At 38.1% G+C, this 16,026-nt stretch overlaps 1 protein-coding gene across 1 annotated transcript in view; it reads right to left on the bottom strand.

The window, feature by feature from the left end:
• The window catches only part of CPD (carboxypeptidase D), a 71,993-nt gene extending 56,411 nt beyond the window's left edge, over positions 1-15,582 (bottom strand). Inside the window, exons 1-2 of the mRNA XM_061176801.1 lie at positions 14,798-15,582; positions 8,984-9,231 (exon numbers count right to left, since the gene is read on the bottom strand). Coding sequence (XP_061032784.1) covers positions 8,984-9,231; positions 14,798-15,537 — 988 coding nt within the window. The 5' untranslated portion in view covers positions 15,538-15,582. The remainder of the gene's footprint in view (positions 1-8,983; positions 9,232-14,797) is intronic.
• Between the last annotated feature and the right edge of the window lie 444 nt (positions 15,583-16,026).

Consider the following 16,026-nt stretch of genomic DNA (forward strand, 5'->3'; position numbering starts at 1 on the left):
TTTTGGGAATGAAACATTCACCATAGGCATACCTCAAAGCAATAAAGCACTTTATTAACAGTATAAAGGATCTGCTATTTATCCTACTCATTAACAATCATAAATAATCAAGCCTCTAAAATCCATTAGTCTCTTACTGGGCTATCTAAACCAATGACCTTCAAACTTTTTTATTCATAGGAAAATAATCTTGAAAAATTATGCAACATTTCACACATTTTAAAGTTGGTACCTAAAAGTTTTGATTTTAAATTTAAATAGTAACAATGTCATTTATTGCATAATGTAAATTTTTATTTTTTAAATAAAGCCTTTACATTGTTATTTTAGGTGGATTCAAATAAATAAAAATACTACAGAGATTTGATTCCTAGAATCATCTTTTAAAACTTGCATGAATACTCTTCTTCAACAGGAGGAATTTTATAGCTTTCTTTTGTAAAAGAAACTTGAACTTTTATTTCCATTCCACTTGCTCCACAGATTGTTACTCAAATGGGACATACTTTTTTTTTTTAATATATCTTTATTGGAGTATAATTGCTTTGCAATACTGTGTTAGTTTCTGTAGCACCACAATGCGAATCAGCCATATGAATACACATGTCCCCATATCCCCTCCCTCTTGAGCCTCCCTCCCATCCTCCCTATCCCACCCCTCTAGGTCATTGCAAAGCACCAAGCCGATCTCCCTGTGCTATGCTGCTGCTTCAAATGGGATATACTTTTATGCTTGAAAGTCCTTCATTGATCATCCTATAATACTTCAATCTATAATATGTATGTATGCATATTTAAATTTCTCTTAATTTCCAATGACATTAATGCCCTATTAAATTTTTGTTTTCTAGATTGAATTATTGGGACTTCCCTGGCAGTCCAGTGGTTAAGACTTCACCTTCCAATGCAGGGGGTATGGGTTTGATACCTGGCCGGGGAGCTAACTAAGATCTCACGTGCCCTGAGGCCAAAAAACCAAAACATAAAACAGAATCAATACTGTAACAAATTCAATACAGACTTTAAAAATGGTCCACATCAAAAAAAATCTTTATAGATTGAAGTATTACAATAACTACTGGTATACAATTTATCAATAAAGGCATAGTTTTATTATCAATTTCAATAAATAATAAACCTAACAGGTAATAATTACTGAAAATATATCTTTTCATGAGACGTTTCAGTGATGCTTTTATGATACCATTAAAGTAATCACCAAATTGTCCCTTTTGTTTTTGGCGCACTTTGTAAAATTCTGAGTTAACACATCATAGTGTGATTCAGATGGATAGAAAAAAATAGGCCTATCTTCAGTCAAGTGGAAGAAGAGGATATGAGATTGAACCTCAGCAGCCAGTATCTTTCTCAGGCATGGAAGATCTGGAAATTTATTTCCTTAAAGTTATCCAAACTAACTGGTCTCTTCCTCCTCCCCATACATACCCAGCTTGAAAACCACTGATTTAGACTATTTCCTCTGCTCCCAAGGGAAACTGGCAAAGAAAGACAAAAGGTATATATTTTGTTTTTAAGCCTACCTACCAATCTAATTTTTCTATACTCAGAAAATATTGAATGCAATGTATTGTGAAAGCTATGATGTTTTCATTCCTTTACCAATATTAAAGAATAAGACTAAAAGTGTAATCACTAGGAATCTGTCCAGCACTACAACAAATTGTGATCAATGCTAATTGTTATGGGTGGCTAAATCTTCTGATCAAAGGATCTATTCATACCCATTCAACTCCTTCAATCCATGTGTCTCAAAACTAATCTTCATATGCTTGAAGATACCCAATTCATCTTTATCATGGAACCAATCCCTATTACTGTTTTCACTAAAGAGATCTAGCTTTAAGGAGGTGGAGGGTATTTAAATAAATTCAACCATTCATTCAAAGATGGTGCACTAACAACTCACTCTTATGCCTCATGCAGAAAGCCAATGGAAAAAAAATATAACCAATGCTACAATGTTAAGACTTGAACATAGCAAGTTTTTTTTTTAAACTTGCCTCAGTAGGCCAACTATAAAGTATCAAACTGTATGACACAAGAACCCCATAAACCTTTTACAGAAAAAAAAATGCAATGTATTTTTTTCATTAGGAAAAGCATTTTAGAATGCAGGAATATAGATAGGCAATTTCTATTCTATATTTAAATTTGGAGCTTACTGTTATTTCTTTAATAAAATTACTTCAAGCTAGGATGAAGTGAGAGAGTGGCATGGACATATATACACTACCAAGTGTAAAACAGATAGCTAGTGGGAAGCAGCTGCATAGCACAGGGAGATCAGCTCAGTGCTCTGTGACCACCTAGAGGGGTGGGATAGGGAGGGTGGGAAGGAGACGCAAGAGGGAAGAGATATGGGGATATATGTATACGTATAGCTGATTCACTCTGTTATACAGCAGAAACTAACACACCATTGTAAAGCAATTATACTCCAATAAAGATGTTAAAAAAAAAAAGAATGTGGTGGAATAAAATTAAAAAAAAAAAAACTACTTCAAGGGATAGTGAAAAGTTCTCACAACTTTGACTTTTGTGAACAATTTATTTATAGATAAGTGGGTTATTAAATGATAATTTTGCACTCCTTGAGATATTTTTAAAAGCTAATGAGCATGATGGTCATAAAAATTTTTAAGTGGAAAATGTGCATTAAATGAATGGAAAAAACAGAGATTGCCCTTGAAAGAATTTTTCCCATATTCCTGGTCTTTAAATTCAAGTTTGCTTTCACCAAATCTTAACTGAACTTGGTCTTCATATTCTGAACAACTTATCTTATGAAAATCTATTTCCTTCACCACTCCCACTGAATATATATTTGCTAATGATATGATTCTACAAAGTTAAACTACATTACACAGTCCTGCATCTGTTTTCAGTTTTGTCTAACTTGGTCAACACTCTCTCACGCAGGTCTTTGAACTGTATTTTCCTTTGGGGTTTTTGTTGTTGTTGTTGTTTTTAAGTACTTTCCTATTTTCTACCACCTGTATTTAAAAAAAAAAAAAAAAAGCACATCTAATTTTTAGACTTTGGATCTGAAGATTTAGGGGCCATATCCTAAAACAGTGTTTGGTTCTCAACCTTGATGAAAGTCTACTATTACATTACAAAATATACAAGCACACTGCTCCTAAAGGTTAGATTTTTATATGAGGCTATACTTCAGTTTACTAAAACAAACAAACTTATGACTCAAGCAGAAGAAAAAATTCTGTTTGAGTATCATTTTAAGTTTTGGCTTTCCTTTTAAATGAGGTGGCACTCAGATAAAAGAGAGAGAGAGAGAAAGGAAGAAAGATCCAACTAGCTCCTTAACGTACAAGATCAGATAAAACCAAAAGCCCTTTATTAATGCACATTTGATTATCAATAATATTCTTAAAATATGAACAGGCTGAGAATATCTAAACTGTTGGCATTGCTTAAAGAAAACATCCCAGTACAAAATGCCAGAAGTACATTCACTTTGGAGATGAAAGTGGAGATGAAAAAGCACCCATCTGTTCATATATATATATATATATATATATTTTTTTTTTTTTTCCCTAGTTGAATTTCTGGCTCCAAGCAATTAAATGATGCTAGGAAACAATATCAATTCAACTTTCAAAATCAGGCACACTGCCATATGCTTTCCACATATCTCATAATGCCTAAATCTCTTTAAAATCTTGACCTCTTTCCCAAGCTCCAGAGCCTATCTCCCAACTGTACATCAAGTATTTATAACTAGTACATCCAGTACCACCTCACCTCCAATTTTCACTCTTCTCACATCTAAAGAGAAAACACACACACACAAACACACACACACACACCCCTTCCAATTAGTTTTTTCCCATTTCCATTATCATTCTTACTTATCCAGGCTCAAAATCTCCAAGTTATATCTTTAAGTCTTTCTTTGCCTTGACACTCTGTTCTACTATCTAACTGACGGTCAATTCTGCAACTCTTCTTGCACAATTTCTTATATATCTCATACTCCCTTTTCATTCCCATGGCATCCCTCTAGATAAAGCCCGTATCTCCAAAAAAAGACCTTACTCCAAATAACCGTAAAAACCTCCCTAGTCTCACTTCCTGTAGGACCCTTTCCCTGCCAATACATCTTGTATAAAGATAACTACAAAATGCATAGCACCACACTGTCCTTATCAAAGAATTCACACTCTAGCAGGAGACACAAAAAACTAACAACATAAGTAGATAAGCATTACACTGATGTTAAACAAAATGTTCTAGGAAGGTAAGAGTGACAGTTACTACAGGGGAGGTTTCAGAGAAGGTTACAGCTGAACTGGAGAAAAGCATTCCAGACAGAGAATAGCCCAGTATGTGAAGGTTCACATTTTGCAGGAAGGACAAGTCATTCAGTGGTAGGTGAAAAGTAGGAGAGAAGACTACAAATGTAGGCTTGAGTCAGACTGTGAAAAGTTTAGACTTGCTCCAATTAAAATGTGAAACAAGCAAAGATATAAGAACGCTTTAAGTTTTAGTGTGTTTGCTAGTTTGCTTTTAATACGTAATTTTTAAAACAAAAATTAACACAAGCACTAGTAGAACTAGACACATCTACCTTAAGTGTGACCAATATACACTTTGGATTAGTAAACAGACTCTGCAGGAAAATTAGATATGAGGACAGTATTTTGTACATGTTCATTAGGTCAGATTGGTTTACGTTATTTAAATCCCCTGTGTCCTTACTGATATTTTTGTCTTCATGATCTAACAATTACTGAGAAAGGCATGTTTAAAATCTCCTACTGTATTTATGGATTTGTCGATTTCTTAATATCAGATATTATATTTCTTCAGTTCTGTACCGTCCATTTGATTCTTTTTTATTTTACATAGATTCCAATTTCCTGGTGTCATAAGAATTAGGACATAATGCCCTATTTAATGACACAGAAAATGCTGCACAAGAATAAGCTTTTCAGTCCATTTGTGGACCAAATCTAACCTTTTATGCTGTTCAAAACAGTTTGGTAATTATTTTCCCCGGGCTCTTTCCTTTCTGTCAGCAGTCTGCTTAAAGCCAAACATACCTCAGTATTCAGAGCACATTAGTGTTGCTCAGTCTGACCTCCACTTTATGCAGAGAATGGCTGCCCACATGATCAAAGGAGTTTAAAGTCGCACAAAAAAACCTGAATTAGTTACAGATATGTTATCTGGTCACATTTCATAGCTCTCTTCTCTTTCTAGGTGGTTACTTGCCCTTTTAAAAATTTCTGTAAGTTGAAAGAGGGCAATTCTTAAAAGTTGACTGAAACTATAATTCAGTTTCATTAGGTTTGCTTTGGAATAAACATATTAAACCATCATATGATTTCTATAATGTCTTCAAAACCATGAAGAAAGAAAATAATAAAGAATGGTAAACAAAAGGCATACAAATCAGCACATTGTGGTTAAAAAAAAAAAAAATAGAAGAAGGCCTGCCCCGTGAATAAGTTCAGCTTAGGCTCTCACAATAACAGGCTTTAGCAGAGGAGCACGACTGTTCACAGGCCTTATTAGGATAGTCATTCCCTAGATGGATCCTGAGGTTTGAGAGACATGTTGAGAGAAGCAAGGCCACCCACGTAGGCAGCTAGATATGCTGAATCAACCCTGGCAATGAAGGTGAAGGTGGTGGGGGTCAAATTACCTCACATCCCCCACTACTAATACACTATCTGATCCCCGAGAGCAGGAATTGTTTCTGTTTTGCTCACACTGTACCCCATCACTTAATATAGTGTATGGGATGTGGCAGGTGCTCAGTAAATATTTGCTAGGTTAATAAATGATTCCGCACCAGTTATTTCTTCTCTAAGGCCTTGATTTCCTATAAAACAAAAGGGTTGGACTAGATCAACATATTCATTTTCAGCTCTAAAAGTCTATACTTCTTTGAGTTAGAATTTCTAAATGCATCACATAAATGTCGGTCAAGTTACTCCAGGACATCCGGGTCTGAATATATGCCTAGTCACAAGGTTTCACAACATCTTATCGCAGTCCAGTAAAAGACAAATGATGAATTTACCCTGTTGAAACTACTGAAACTTAATACTTATGTTTCATGGGTGCACATATATGTTGAAACTTATGAAATTGTACACTTTAAATGTGTCCAGTTTATTGTATGTCCATTATACCTTGATAAAGCCATTAAAACACACACACACAAAAGAAACTACCGAAACTGTTCAATATTGCTAAGGCAGTAAGAGATATAAGCTACCTATTGTAGAAATAAAATATGCCTGACCATCCAGCTAAAACAGGAGAGAAGTAGATGCTCATAAAAACAATAATAATGGCAACAGCAAAATTTAGCTCCTTTAGATGTCTGAAGACTCAGAAAAACCCATTGCCTGGCTTAACCAAATAATCTTACTGTGAAGGAAGCACACTTACTTTTTAAATAGTATAACATATATTTACCTTCCTTAATCATTTGTCAATTAGAAACTACTTTCTAACCTTTTACAACTTTCTCCAAAAATGAAAATTTAATTATTTTTTTAGTCCATTATTTTAAATAGTATCTCAAATAATGAAGCAACTTGACTACATCACAAAACCACTAGTTCATGAAATCAGGTTTTATTAAATATACTTGCTAAAGGGAATTCCCTGGTGATCCAGTGGCTAAAACTCTGTGCTTTCACTGCGGACGGTGTAAGGTCAATCCCTGGTCAGGGAACTAAGATCCCACAAAAAAAAAAAAAAAAAAAGAAAGAAAGAAAAAAAAAGAAATATATTTGCTAAAGATTGAAATTAGATTAAACATTAAAGTACGTCCCTTATCTTTAAAATTTTTTAATGATTTTCAAACCACCTCTAATTGTTCTGGGCAGAAAGTTTGGCTTCTAAATATTTCAAAGCCCTTTCTAAATAGTTCAAATCACTAGTTACATATAAGAAACATTGGTAGAAACTATACGGGAATAAGAAGACTCTAGAAAGCATCAAGTCCTCAAACTTAGCACCCAATTTGGGTACACTTGGCTTGACATAAAAAGTCAAAGAGTTATTCAAATATTTATATGAAGGCACATCAAGAGAAACGTCGTAACATACTTTATAATGTGACTAACTGCCAATAAAAAGGTAAGGGGAAACCTAAGGCATTCACCGTGAGCAGATTCTAAGAAGAGAAAAAAGTTTATACTGATGACTTTTCCATAGATTGACTTGTTCCTTCTGATTACTCTTAATTAAATTGTCTAAGCCTGTTCATAAAAATGAAAAAGTCATTATTCAAAGGATACCAAAAGTTTAAAAAGAACAATAGCTGTTTTTATAACATTTAAAAGAAAAGGTAAACAATTCAAGCTTACTTTAACATAAACATAGCATTCCATGAGAAATTGCTGGTGGATATGTAAAGTAGTACAGCCACTGTGTAAAAAGCTAAATACAGAATTACCATATGACCCAGCAATTCCACTCCTGAGTATTTGAAAAGATTTGAAAACAAGGGCTCAAGTAGATACTTGTACACCAACATTCATAGTAGCATTATTCACAGTAGCCAAAAGGTGGAAACAATGGATGACTGGATAAATGAAATGTAATATATACATACAATGGAATACTTCTCAGCCATAAAAAGAAATGAAGTTCTGATACATGCTGCAAAATGGATGAACCCTGAAAACGTTATGCTAAGTGAAATGAGCCAGATGTAGAAGGACAAATATGTTAACTCCAGTTATATGAAATATCTAGAATAGGCAAATTCACAGAGATAAAAAGGAGATTAGAAGTTACCAGCGGCTGGGGGGGCGGGTGGGAAATGAGTGGGGAATAGGGAGTTTTTGCTTAATGGTTACAGAGTTTCTGTCTGGTATTTTTAAAGTTTTGTAAGTAGACGGTAATTAATACCACTTAATTCTACATTTAAAAATGGTTAAAATGTCAAATTTTATGACATATACATTTTTTTCAACCACAATTTTTAAAAAACAGCATTCCACAATCATCCCACATATTAAAATACAAAGGGAAAATGTGCCTTTATGTAAAATGGAGAGAAGTGGTGGTCACCACATTAACCAAGCTGTCCAACTTGGCCACTTGCAGCCTGACTTTATGTGTCTCCTGATGTGATTGATATAATGATCTTGCTGGAAATTTTGACCTGATGATCTTATCAGGAAGAAAGCAGCAAATCTAGAATATGGGACGTTCTGTAGGACAACTGGCCTGGACACTTCAGAAGTTTCACCATCATTAAGAAAAGAGACTGTTGACATGACTCTTCTAGATGGGGGAAACTAAAAAAACACAAGAGCCAAATGCAATGCTGGAGCCTTGACTGCATCTGATCTGGAAGAAAAGGAGCTATAAGAGATATTTGGGGGATAACAGAGGAATTTTGAGTTATGAACAGCATGTGAGATGATAGTACTGAATTACTGTTGATTTCTCAGTTACAATAACGGTACATGGGTTATACAAGAGAATGTCCTTGTACTTAGGAAATACATACTTGGGAGGTATTTACAGGTGAAGTGTCATGAAATCTGCAACCTACTTTTGGATCATTTGGCAAAAGAGTGTGTGTGTTTGTGTGCGCGCGTGAGAAGGGTTAGGAGGGGGAACATTTGGGGTAAGATAACAGCTGGTGAATTTAAATGAAGGATATACAGGTGTTCATGTAGTTTTCTTTCAATTTTACTGTGGGTTTGAAATTTTCAAAATTAAAAAAAAAAAGATTAAAAAATCAGAATTCAGACTTCCCCAGTGGTCCAGTGGTTAAGACTCTGCGTTTCCAATGCAGGGGGCGCAGGTTTGATCCCTGGTCAGGGAACTAAGATCCCACATGCTGTGCAGCGCGGCCAAAAATAAAAAATCAGAATTTCTCGAAATTTCCTCTTTCCACCAGAGTATACTTAGGAATGCTAAATGAACATGGGGGAAAATATAGCAAATTCAAGGCTTTACATACCTTCCACATCATACCAATGTGCACCATTTGTGATCCCATCTTTGAAAGTCTCATCTTCATCTCCAGGACAATGAGGGGCACCAGTTTTCATTATGGGGTGGTTTGAAGCATAGGCTTTTGCCAAGTATTTAAATACTTCATCATCTGAGGTTTTGCTATAGATTCCAGTAGCCTTATGTTCTGGAGAATCATCAAAAGGATAGCTTGCTACCACCGAGCCACCATGCAGATTTCCAGAAAGCACAAACCTTTGAAAACACAACCAAATCACATATCACTTTTTAAAGGGCACAGAAAACATGTATTTTAAAATTCTACATCTTTCATAAATGAACTTAGATATTCCTCTTGACACGTAGAAGACAACTCTATCAGCTGTTAAAACAGACCAACAACAATAAAAAAAAAAAAAAAGAAAATGGAAAGAAAGTATTATTAACTCAATAAATTTCAAACAGTTTTTACAGTCCAAGTTAACTTCAAATAACTTTAAATAATTTCCCCATCACTGAAAAAAATAGCGGAATAACACAGTGTAAATTAATGTTTCAGGAGACGTCTTAGTCAGGGAACTGTAAAATCATGTATTAAGTTGAACAATATGAACTTGCCACTATTCAACCATGTTTTGACCTACAAAAATGACAATTTCATAGAGTTCAATCTAATTCTTGTACTTCATATTGTGTTAATTTCATAGAAAGCGTGGCTGGCATAAATAAATATTTGTTGAATATACGAGTTAGGTTAGTAAGTTTCATGCTTTTTATATTACTGTCCAGAGAGAATTTTTAAGATAGGGAGTCTAATTTAAAACAGGATGTGCTTTGCCTCATTCCATTTTCACAGTACACTAAATTCACATTTTCAGGAGAGAAGCCATAGTTGAGAAAATTCGGGGGGGGGAAAGACCTGAGCTGCTTTCAGATAAAAACAATACAGCACATTGCATCACTGTAAAAGCAGCTCTCTTTCTAGGTGCAAGGTTCCTGGTTGGACCATTAAAAAATAAACTGACATGGAGACAAGGCTGTTTCTATAAAAGAAACGTTTTAAACTTTTTGCATTTTTATTGATACTTCTAAGCGAACCCATTTACAATTTGGTCAAATTTATAGATATAGAAATACTGAAGAATGCCTTTCACGGTAAAAGGTAAAGGCAAAAACATGCCGAAGTCCTATTTATACATTTTTCACTCAGTTCAAACCATTACTATGAGTGGAGATTAAACACTTTTCTCTTTGCACTCAAAATTATGATATTTTGCTTCTGCCTTTTTGTGGCTGAAATAAACTGACCTACAGTAATTCTAAAGGGGGTTGATATATAACATTTCTTTCTACATGTCTGAAAGAAAATTAAGTCTATGATATGTTTAATTTGAAATGTTAAGTATGATCAGTACCTCCCAGAGGAGGTCAAACAATGAAAATTACTTGTAACACAGAATCTATTCATCAGAAGACAGAATTTAGCTGATAAAGACAGTGATTAAACACCAGAATAGACTATGAAAGAAGACTAGTTTTATATAATTAAAATTAGCACAGTTCTAGATACCAGAGGGGAATGCCATTTGGTATAGTGGCAATAGCACAGGCTTTAAAACCAGGCAAATATGGGTAAGAACATTTGGTTTCACAGACATGTCACTCACTAGTAACATGATCAGGAGAAGTTGCTGCCTCTAAATCCATTGAACCCCAGTTTCTCTCTCATCTGTAAAATGGGGATTAATGCTACCTGCCTCCCAGGATTGTTACAAGAATTAAATAAGATAATACATGTACAATTATCTTCCAGCACAATGACTGCTTTATAGCACCTGCTCAATGAATGTTCACTCCTTTGAAGATATCCAGCATCCTGCTTAGGGAATCACTGCCTTACAGACTATCATTCTACTCACCACTTCCAATGCTACAATGTTACAGAAACAAAAACTAAGCATCTATTCTAACTCCAATTTACCCATCCCTCCTCCATAGCAAGTTATTAACAATTTGCTTTTTGGTTTCTATGCCTAAAATAATTTAAGTACTTCCCCACCACCACCCCACTCTGACTTTGGGAAAGTTACAAGAAGGCTGGCCCAGTTCAGACAATCAACTGAGCAACAAATTTTCTTGAGTGTCAACTGTAAGCCAAATGTTCTAGGCACTAAGGAATGTATCAGTGAAGAAACAAATACAAAAAAATGCCCTCATGGCATTCATAGTCTAGTGGGGAAAAAAAAAGGATAACTGAATATTCTAAATAAGTGAAGCATGTTACTTTATACGTGTTCAATTAAAATTTTAAATTCCAAGATTCTCTAATAAATGCTGTTTTTCACTTTGTTTGACATTTCTTCTAACACTTCTCAGAAATACTGTTAAAATGGCCTAACCAAATACTTTTAGAACAATGAAATATTTGCAATCTACTTGAGTGATAAAATTAAATTATTAGATTTTCCTTACTCTACTCACATAGTTTTAAAAGCACCAATGCCACTCCGGTAAGGGTGATTTCAAAAGAAAGTGATATCTATTATAGTGGTTGTAAGATTATTTCTTTTAGTCTTTGTCAAACCAACTTTGTATATCGATCCAATTTTATTTGAAAGGTATTTTATGGTTTCCAATCAAATCAATTCTCTTAAGTGTTTCTCACACTTGACTTCAATATCATATATCATTCCTTGCATAAGATTTAAAGTAGCTGGTAAATATATCATAAAAATTATAAACAAGAGTCTGTAAATATTAAAAAGTCAATCTCCACGTTAACTTTATTATGGTCCCCAGAGAACCCTGTAAATAACTTTAAAAAATTAAGAAAACTTGATGTCTGATAAACTAAATTCTAAAGGTTTCAGGAAATTGTAGCTATACACCTACCCCAACAACATGATAATGCTTTTCACAAATATACCCAAAAAATCATTTATATGCTAATCTCCTATTAAAGTTTAAGCAGGTATATTTAATTAAAGAACTGTGCCAAAAATATGAGGGTGAAGTAAACTATAAAATCTTTATTTTAATGATGGAGTTAAAATCTTGTATATTTTCTTAAGCAGATGAGTCAATTATCAGTAGTACAAAATCACGGATTGGATGAAGTGTAAAGTGAAACAAAGAAAATAAACTCCACTTTCCCAAGCAGGAGGAAATGAGTCAAATTGTTACATATCCAAAACAACAACAAAAATCTATTTCTAATACAGCTGGGTGAATAGGATATCAAGAAATTATTCAAATGATTTATTTCACAAAATACATTGAAAAAGGTAATTTCCCTCTACAGACGGATGTCTGTGGTTTTAGAATTTCCTATCCATAAAGCTGACTCTATATATTTAGGAATCAATCTCAAATCGTGTATGTGCTTGTTTTTTTTTTACTTTATTCACATATCAATGTCCCTTGTTACTGATTAATCATTAAATAATATGCATCTTGAGTTATTTATGATTGAGGATGGAAGGATGTACTTTTCACCCTATACACTCACCTACTTTCCCTTCTGATTAGAGTTACATTTGAAAAGAGGGCAGATATGGTTAGGGTAGTCCATAGCCGCAAAATAGAGCCAACTGACACAGATGAGCTTTTAAAATCTTCACAAGCTCCTATCATTGAACTAGCCAGCCCAGACCATAACTTTAATCATTAAATACTGGTGATATGAAAGAGTTATCCAAAGAGCACATTTTTGGTCCTAGATTTAAAGTTTAAAGCTTTCAGTATAGTCTCAAGGTGACTTGCACCAAGACAAAGATCATTTTTATTTTTGGTCACAGCAGAAGTAATACTGAATAGAAAAATCTACTCACAGAATTTACATCCCTGCAAAGGTCATGATGGGGCTTTTTAAACGTGTCCTTTAAGCAATGCAAACAGTGAATTTGATATATCATCTCAGAAAGGCCCTGGCCATCACAGCTTCTGACAATAGGCTGTACGTTAAAGCCACACTTCTTATGTAAATGTTCAGAGGTCCTGACACCATTATCTTTATTTTTTTATTTTTTATTTTATTTAAATTTATTTATTTATTTTTGGCTGTGTTGGGTCTTCATTGTTACACTTGGGCTTTCTCTAGTTGCGGTGAGCCGGGGCTACTCTTCGTTGCAGTGCACAGGCTTCTCATTGCAGTGGCTTCTCTTGTTGCGGAGCCCGGGCTCTAGGTGCGCGTGCTTCAGAAGTTGTGGCACGCGGGCTCAGCAGTCGTGGCTTGCGGGCTTAGTTGCTCTGCGACATGTGGAATCTTCCCGGACCAGGGCTCCAACCTGCGTCCCCTGCATTTGCAGGCAGATTCTTAACCACTGCGCCACCAGGGAAGTCCCAACACCATTATCTTTAAAGGAAAAATCTTCCCAGAAAGCGTATGTGAAATTAATACCTACAAGGGATCTCAGAAGGAGTAAAGTGAAAGGTAGGAGATAAAAAGAATCTAGAATTGTCATAATGGCCATGAATTTTTCAAGGTCTGCTATATATGCTGAACCTTGTAGAAGAGATGATTCCAAGTCCTACAGGGAAACTTCTTTGTTCATTATTGCTTGTATCTTATCTGTCACTCAGATATCTTCTTCAAATCAGGATGGAAAGATTAATTGCTTCACAAGCCTTCTGAAGACACAAAAATGGGGATATGCTGGCAAAGCCGATGCTTGACAAAAGGAAGAGGTGCATGGTCGCTTCAGATATTATTCCATCTGGAATAAGTTCCTTCTTCCTTTATTCCTCTCCTCCACCTTTTTGCTGAAAATCCTACCCATCTCTCAAGACTCAGTTCAAGTTCTACCTTCTCCACAGAGACGACCCATATTATTGCAGCCCACACACATTTTGCCAGTAGAAACAATTCCTGTAAGGTTTAACTGGGTACATAAACACACCATATATATATTTATAATATTTTCTTGTTATACACCAATTTCTTCAGGTCCTCGTGCTTCTTTTAAGTTTTTAAATCTCACAGAGCGGTTACTAACACTTAAGGTGTCTATTAAGTGTGACCATTAGCCATTTGGCCTTGGCCCACTAATAATGTGCACAAGTGGCAGCAGAAACCCTTCAGAGTTTAAAATGAAGCTGCTTACAGATGAAGGTTCCAGATCTGTACAAGTTCTCCAACCAGCCATATCTATATGCTCCATAGCTGAGTCAGAGGTAAAGACTGTAAGAGAACCAGTTTCTGTTAAATAACCAAGAAGAAGACCCTGGGAGTGTCATCTGCCATTTCTAGGCTACAGTCTCCCTCCATGCCTGTTAAGAGCACTGACTAAATGCGTGAGTTGAAGTCCCAGCTAGAGAACAGGGATGTTAATGCTGTCTGTCTCATCAGGTTGTGGCCAACATAAACTGAGATCATGCAGTCCACGGAAAGGGCTTAGCACAGTGCCTGTAGTAATAAGATAATCGTAATCTTGTCAGTTTATGTATAAAATAAGTGAGCTGACCTAGGTCATCCTTAATGTCTGTTCCGTCGCTCATATTCTACGATCCTGTGAGAACAGGGGCCAGAATGCTAGAAAAGAGTCTCCCCTCCAGCCAAACAGCGCTCTCTGCATCCTTTGAACAAATGACAGCCTCTAGGCAGCGCTTCTCGGACAATTAGCGGGACAGGAGGCTAAGCGGCCTGGGCCCTGTCCCCGTCACGGGGTGTCGCTCTCCGCCCTCACTACCCCCGTCCCTTAGGCCTGAGAGCACCGTTGGAGCGCTTACTGAGTGCCGGACCCAGCCTCTGCTCTGGAGGCTCACTTGGATGGGGAGGGTGGCGGGGGGGAGGAGGCGGCGGTGGAGGGAGGACGACACTCACTTGTTCCTGCGGATCCACTCGATCAGGGCGCGCACCTCGGGCACGTCGTCCAGGGACGGGGGCTCACCGGTGCTGAACTGGTCCGGGAAGCTGCGGTTGAGGTCGCGGCCACGGCTGTTGTCGCGGCCGCTGGCCCCGGGAGGGCCGCTGTCGCTGAAGCCGCAGTCGCCCTCGCGGGCACGTTCGAAGCCGTCGGGGTTGAGGCTGGGCAGCACGTACACGTCCGTGGTGTTGAGCAGGCGGACCAGGCGCAGGTCCCCGCGGCGGTAGCCAGCCGCCAGCTCGCGGGCCAGGTAGACGAGCACCTGGCGCGAGACGGTCTCGTCGCCGTGCATGTTGCCCACCAGCTTCACCTGCGGCCGGCCGGGCAGAAGCGGCCCCGCCGCGTCGGGCCCCGTGTCGCCGTCAGAAGGCGGCGGCCCCAGGCCGGCCGTGAGGCGCAGCACCCACAGCGGCCGGCCCTCCACCGAGCTGCCGATGCTGAAGAGGCGGGCCAGGCCTGGGGGCCCCGCGGCCGCCGCCTCCCTCAGCGCCAAGCCCAGCTCCTCTTCGTGGTAGTAGTGGTCGAACTGGCCCTTGACCGCCTCGGCGCCCGCGCTCGTCGTCGTCGTCGTCGCCTCCGCCTTCTTGATGTGCGCTGCCCGGGCTGGGCTCCGCAGCAGCAGCAGCAACAGCAGACACAGCAGCAGCGGGACGCGCCCTGGCCGCCAGGGCGGCCGCGCGTCCCAGCCTCTCGCCATCTTCCAGCAGCGCTGCAAACGCCGACTCCGTTCCCGCGGCTCCGCGCTCCGGGAGGCCTTGGCCAGCCGGATCCCCTCCGCTCCTAGCAACCCCATCCCGCCCTCCGGGCCGCAGCCAATCGCGGGCGGTCCTGCTGTGGCGTCACGCCGAGGGGCGGGGCTGTCCTTAAAGCAGCCGATTCCCTCTGGGCGTGCCTTCCTCCTTTCGGGGAAGAGTTTGGTCACTCTCTTCATCGGTCTAGGTTCCTGTCGCTCTCTTTCCCTCCTCCCCGTTTCCCTTCTGCGTTTGCTCCGCTTCTCCTCTACTCCGTCAGTCTCTTCTTTCTGGCTTACCCCTTAAATTCTCACCCCTTTTTCTCTGAGTACTCTCACTAGCTTCCTTCCCATCTTTGTTGCAGCTTTTCCTAGCGGCGCTTTAACGCTTGGAACCGAGAATTGAAAGAATCAAAAGGTTCGAAGGAATCAAAGGACTCGAAAAAATCCAAAGGT

Source organism: Eubalaena glacialis, chromosome 19 (genome assembly GCF_028564815.1).
Source record: "Eubalaena glacialis isolate mEubGla1 chromosome 19, mEubGla1.1.hap2.+ XY, whole genome shotgun sequence".
NCBI lineage: Eukaryota > Metazoa > Chordata > Mammalia > Artiodactyla > Balaenidae > Eubalaena > Eubalaena glacialis.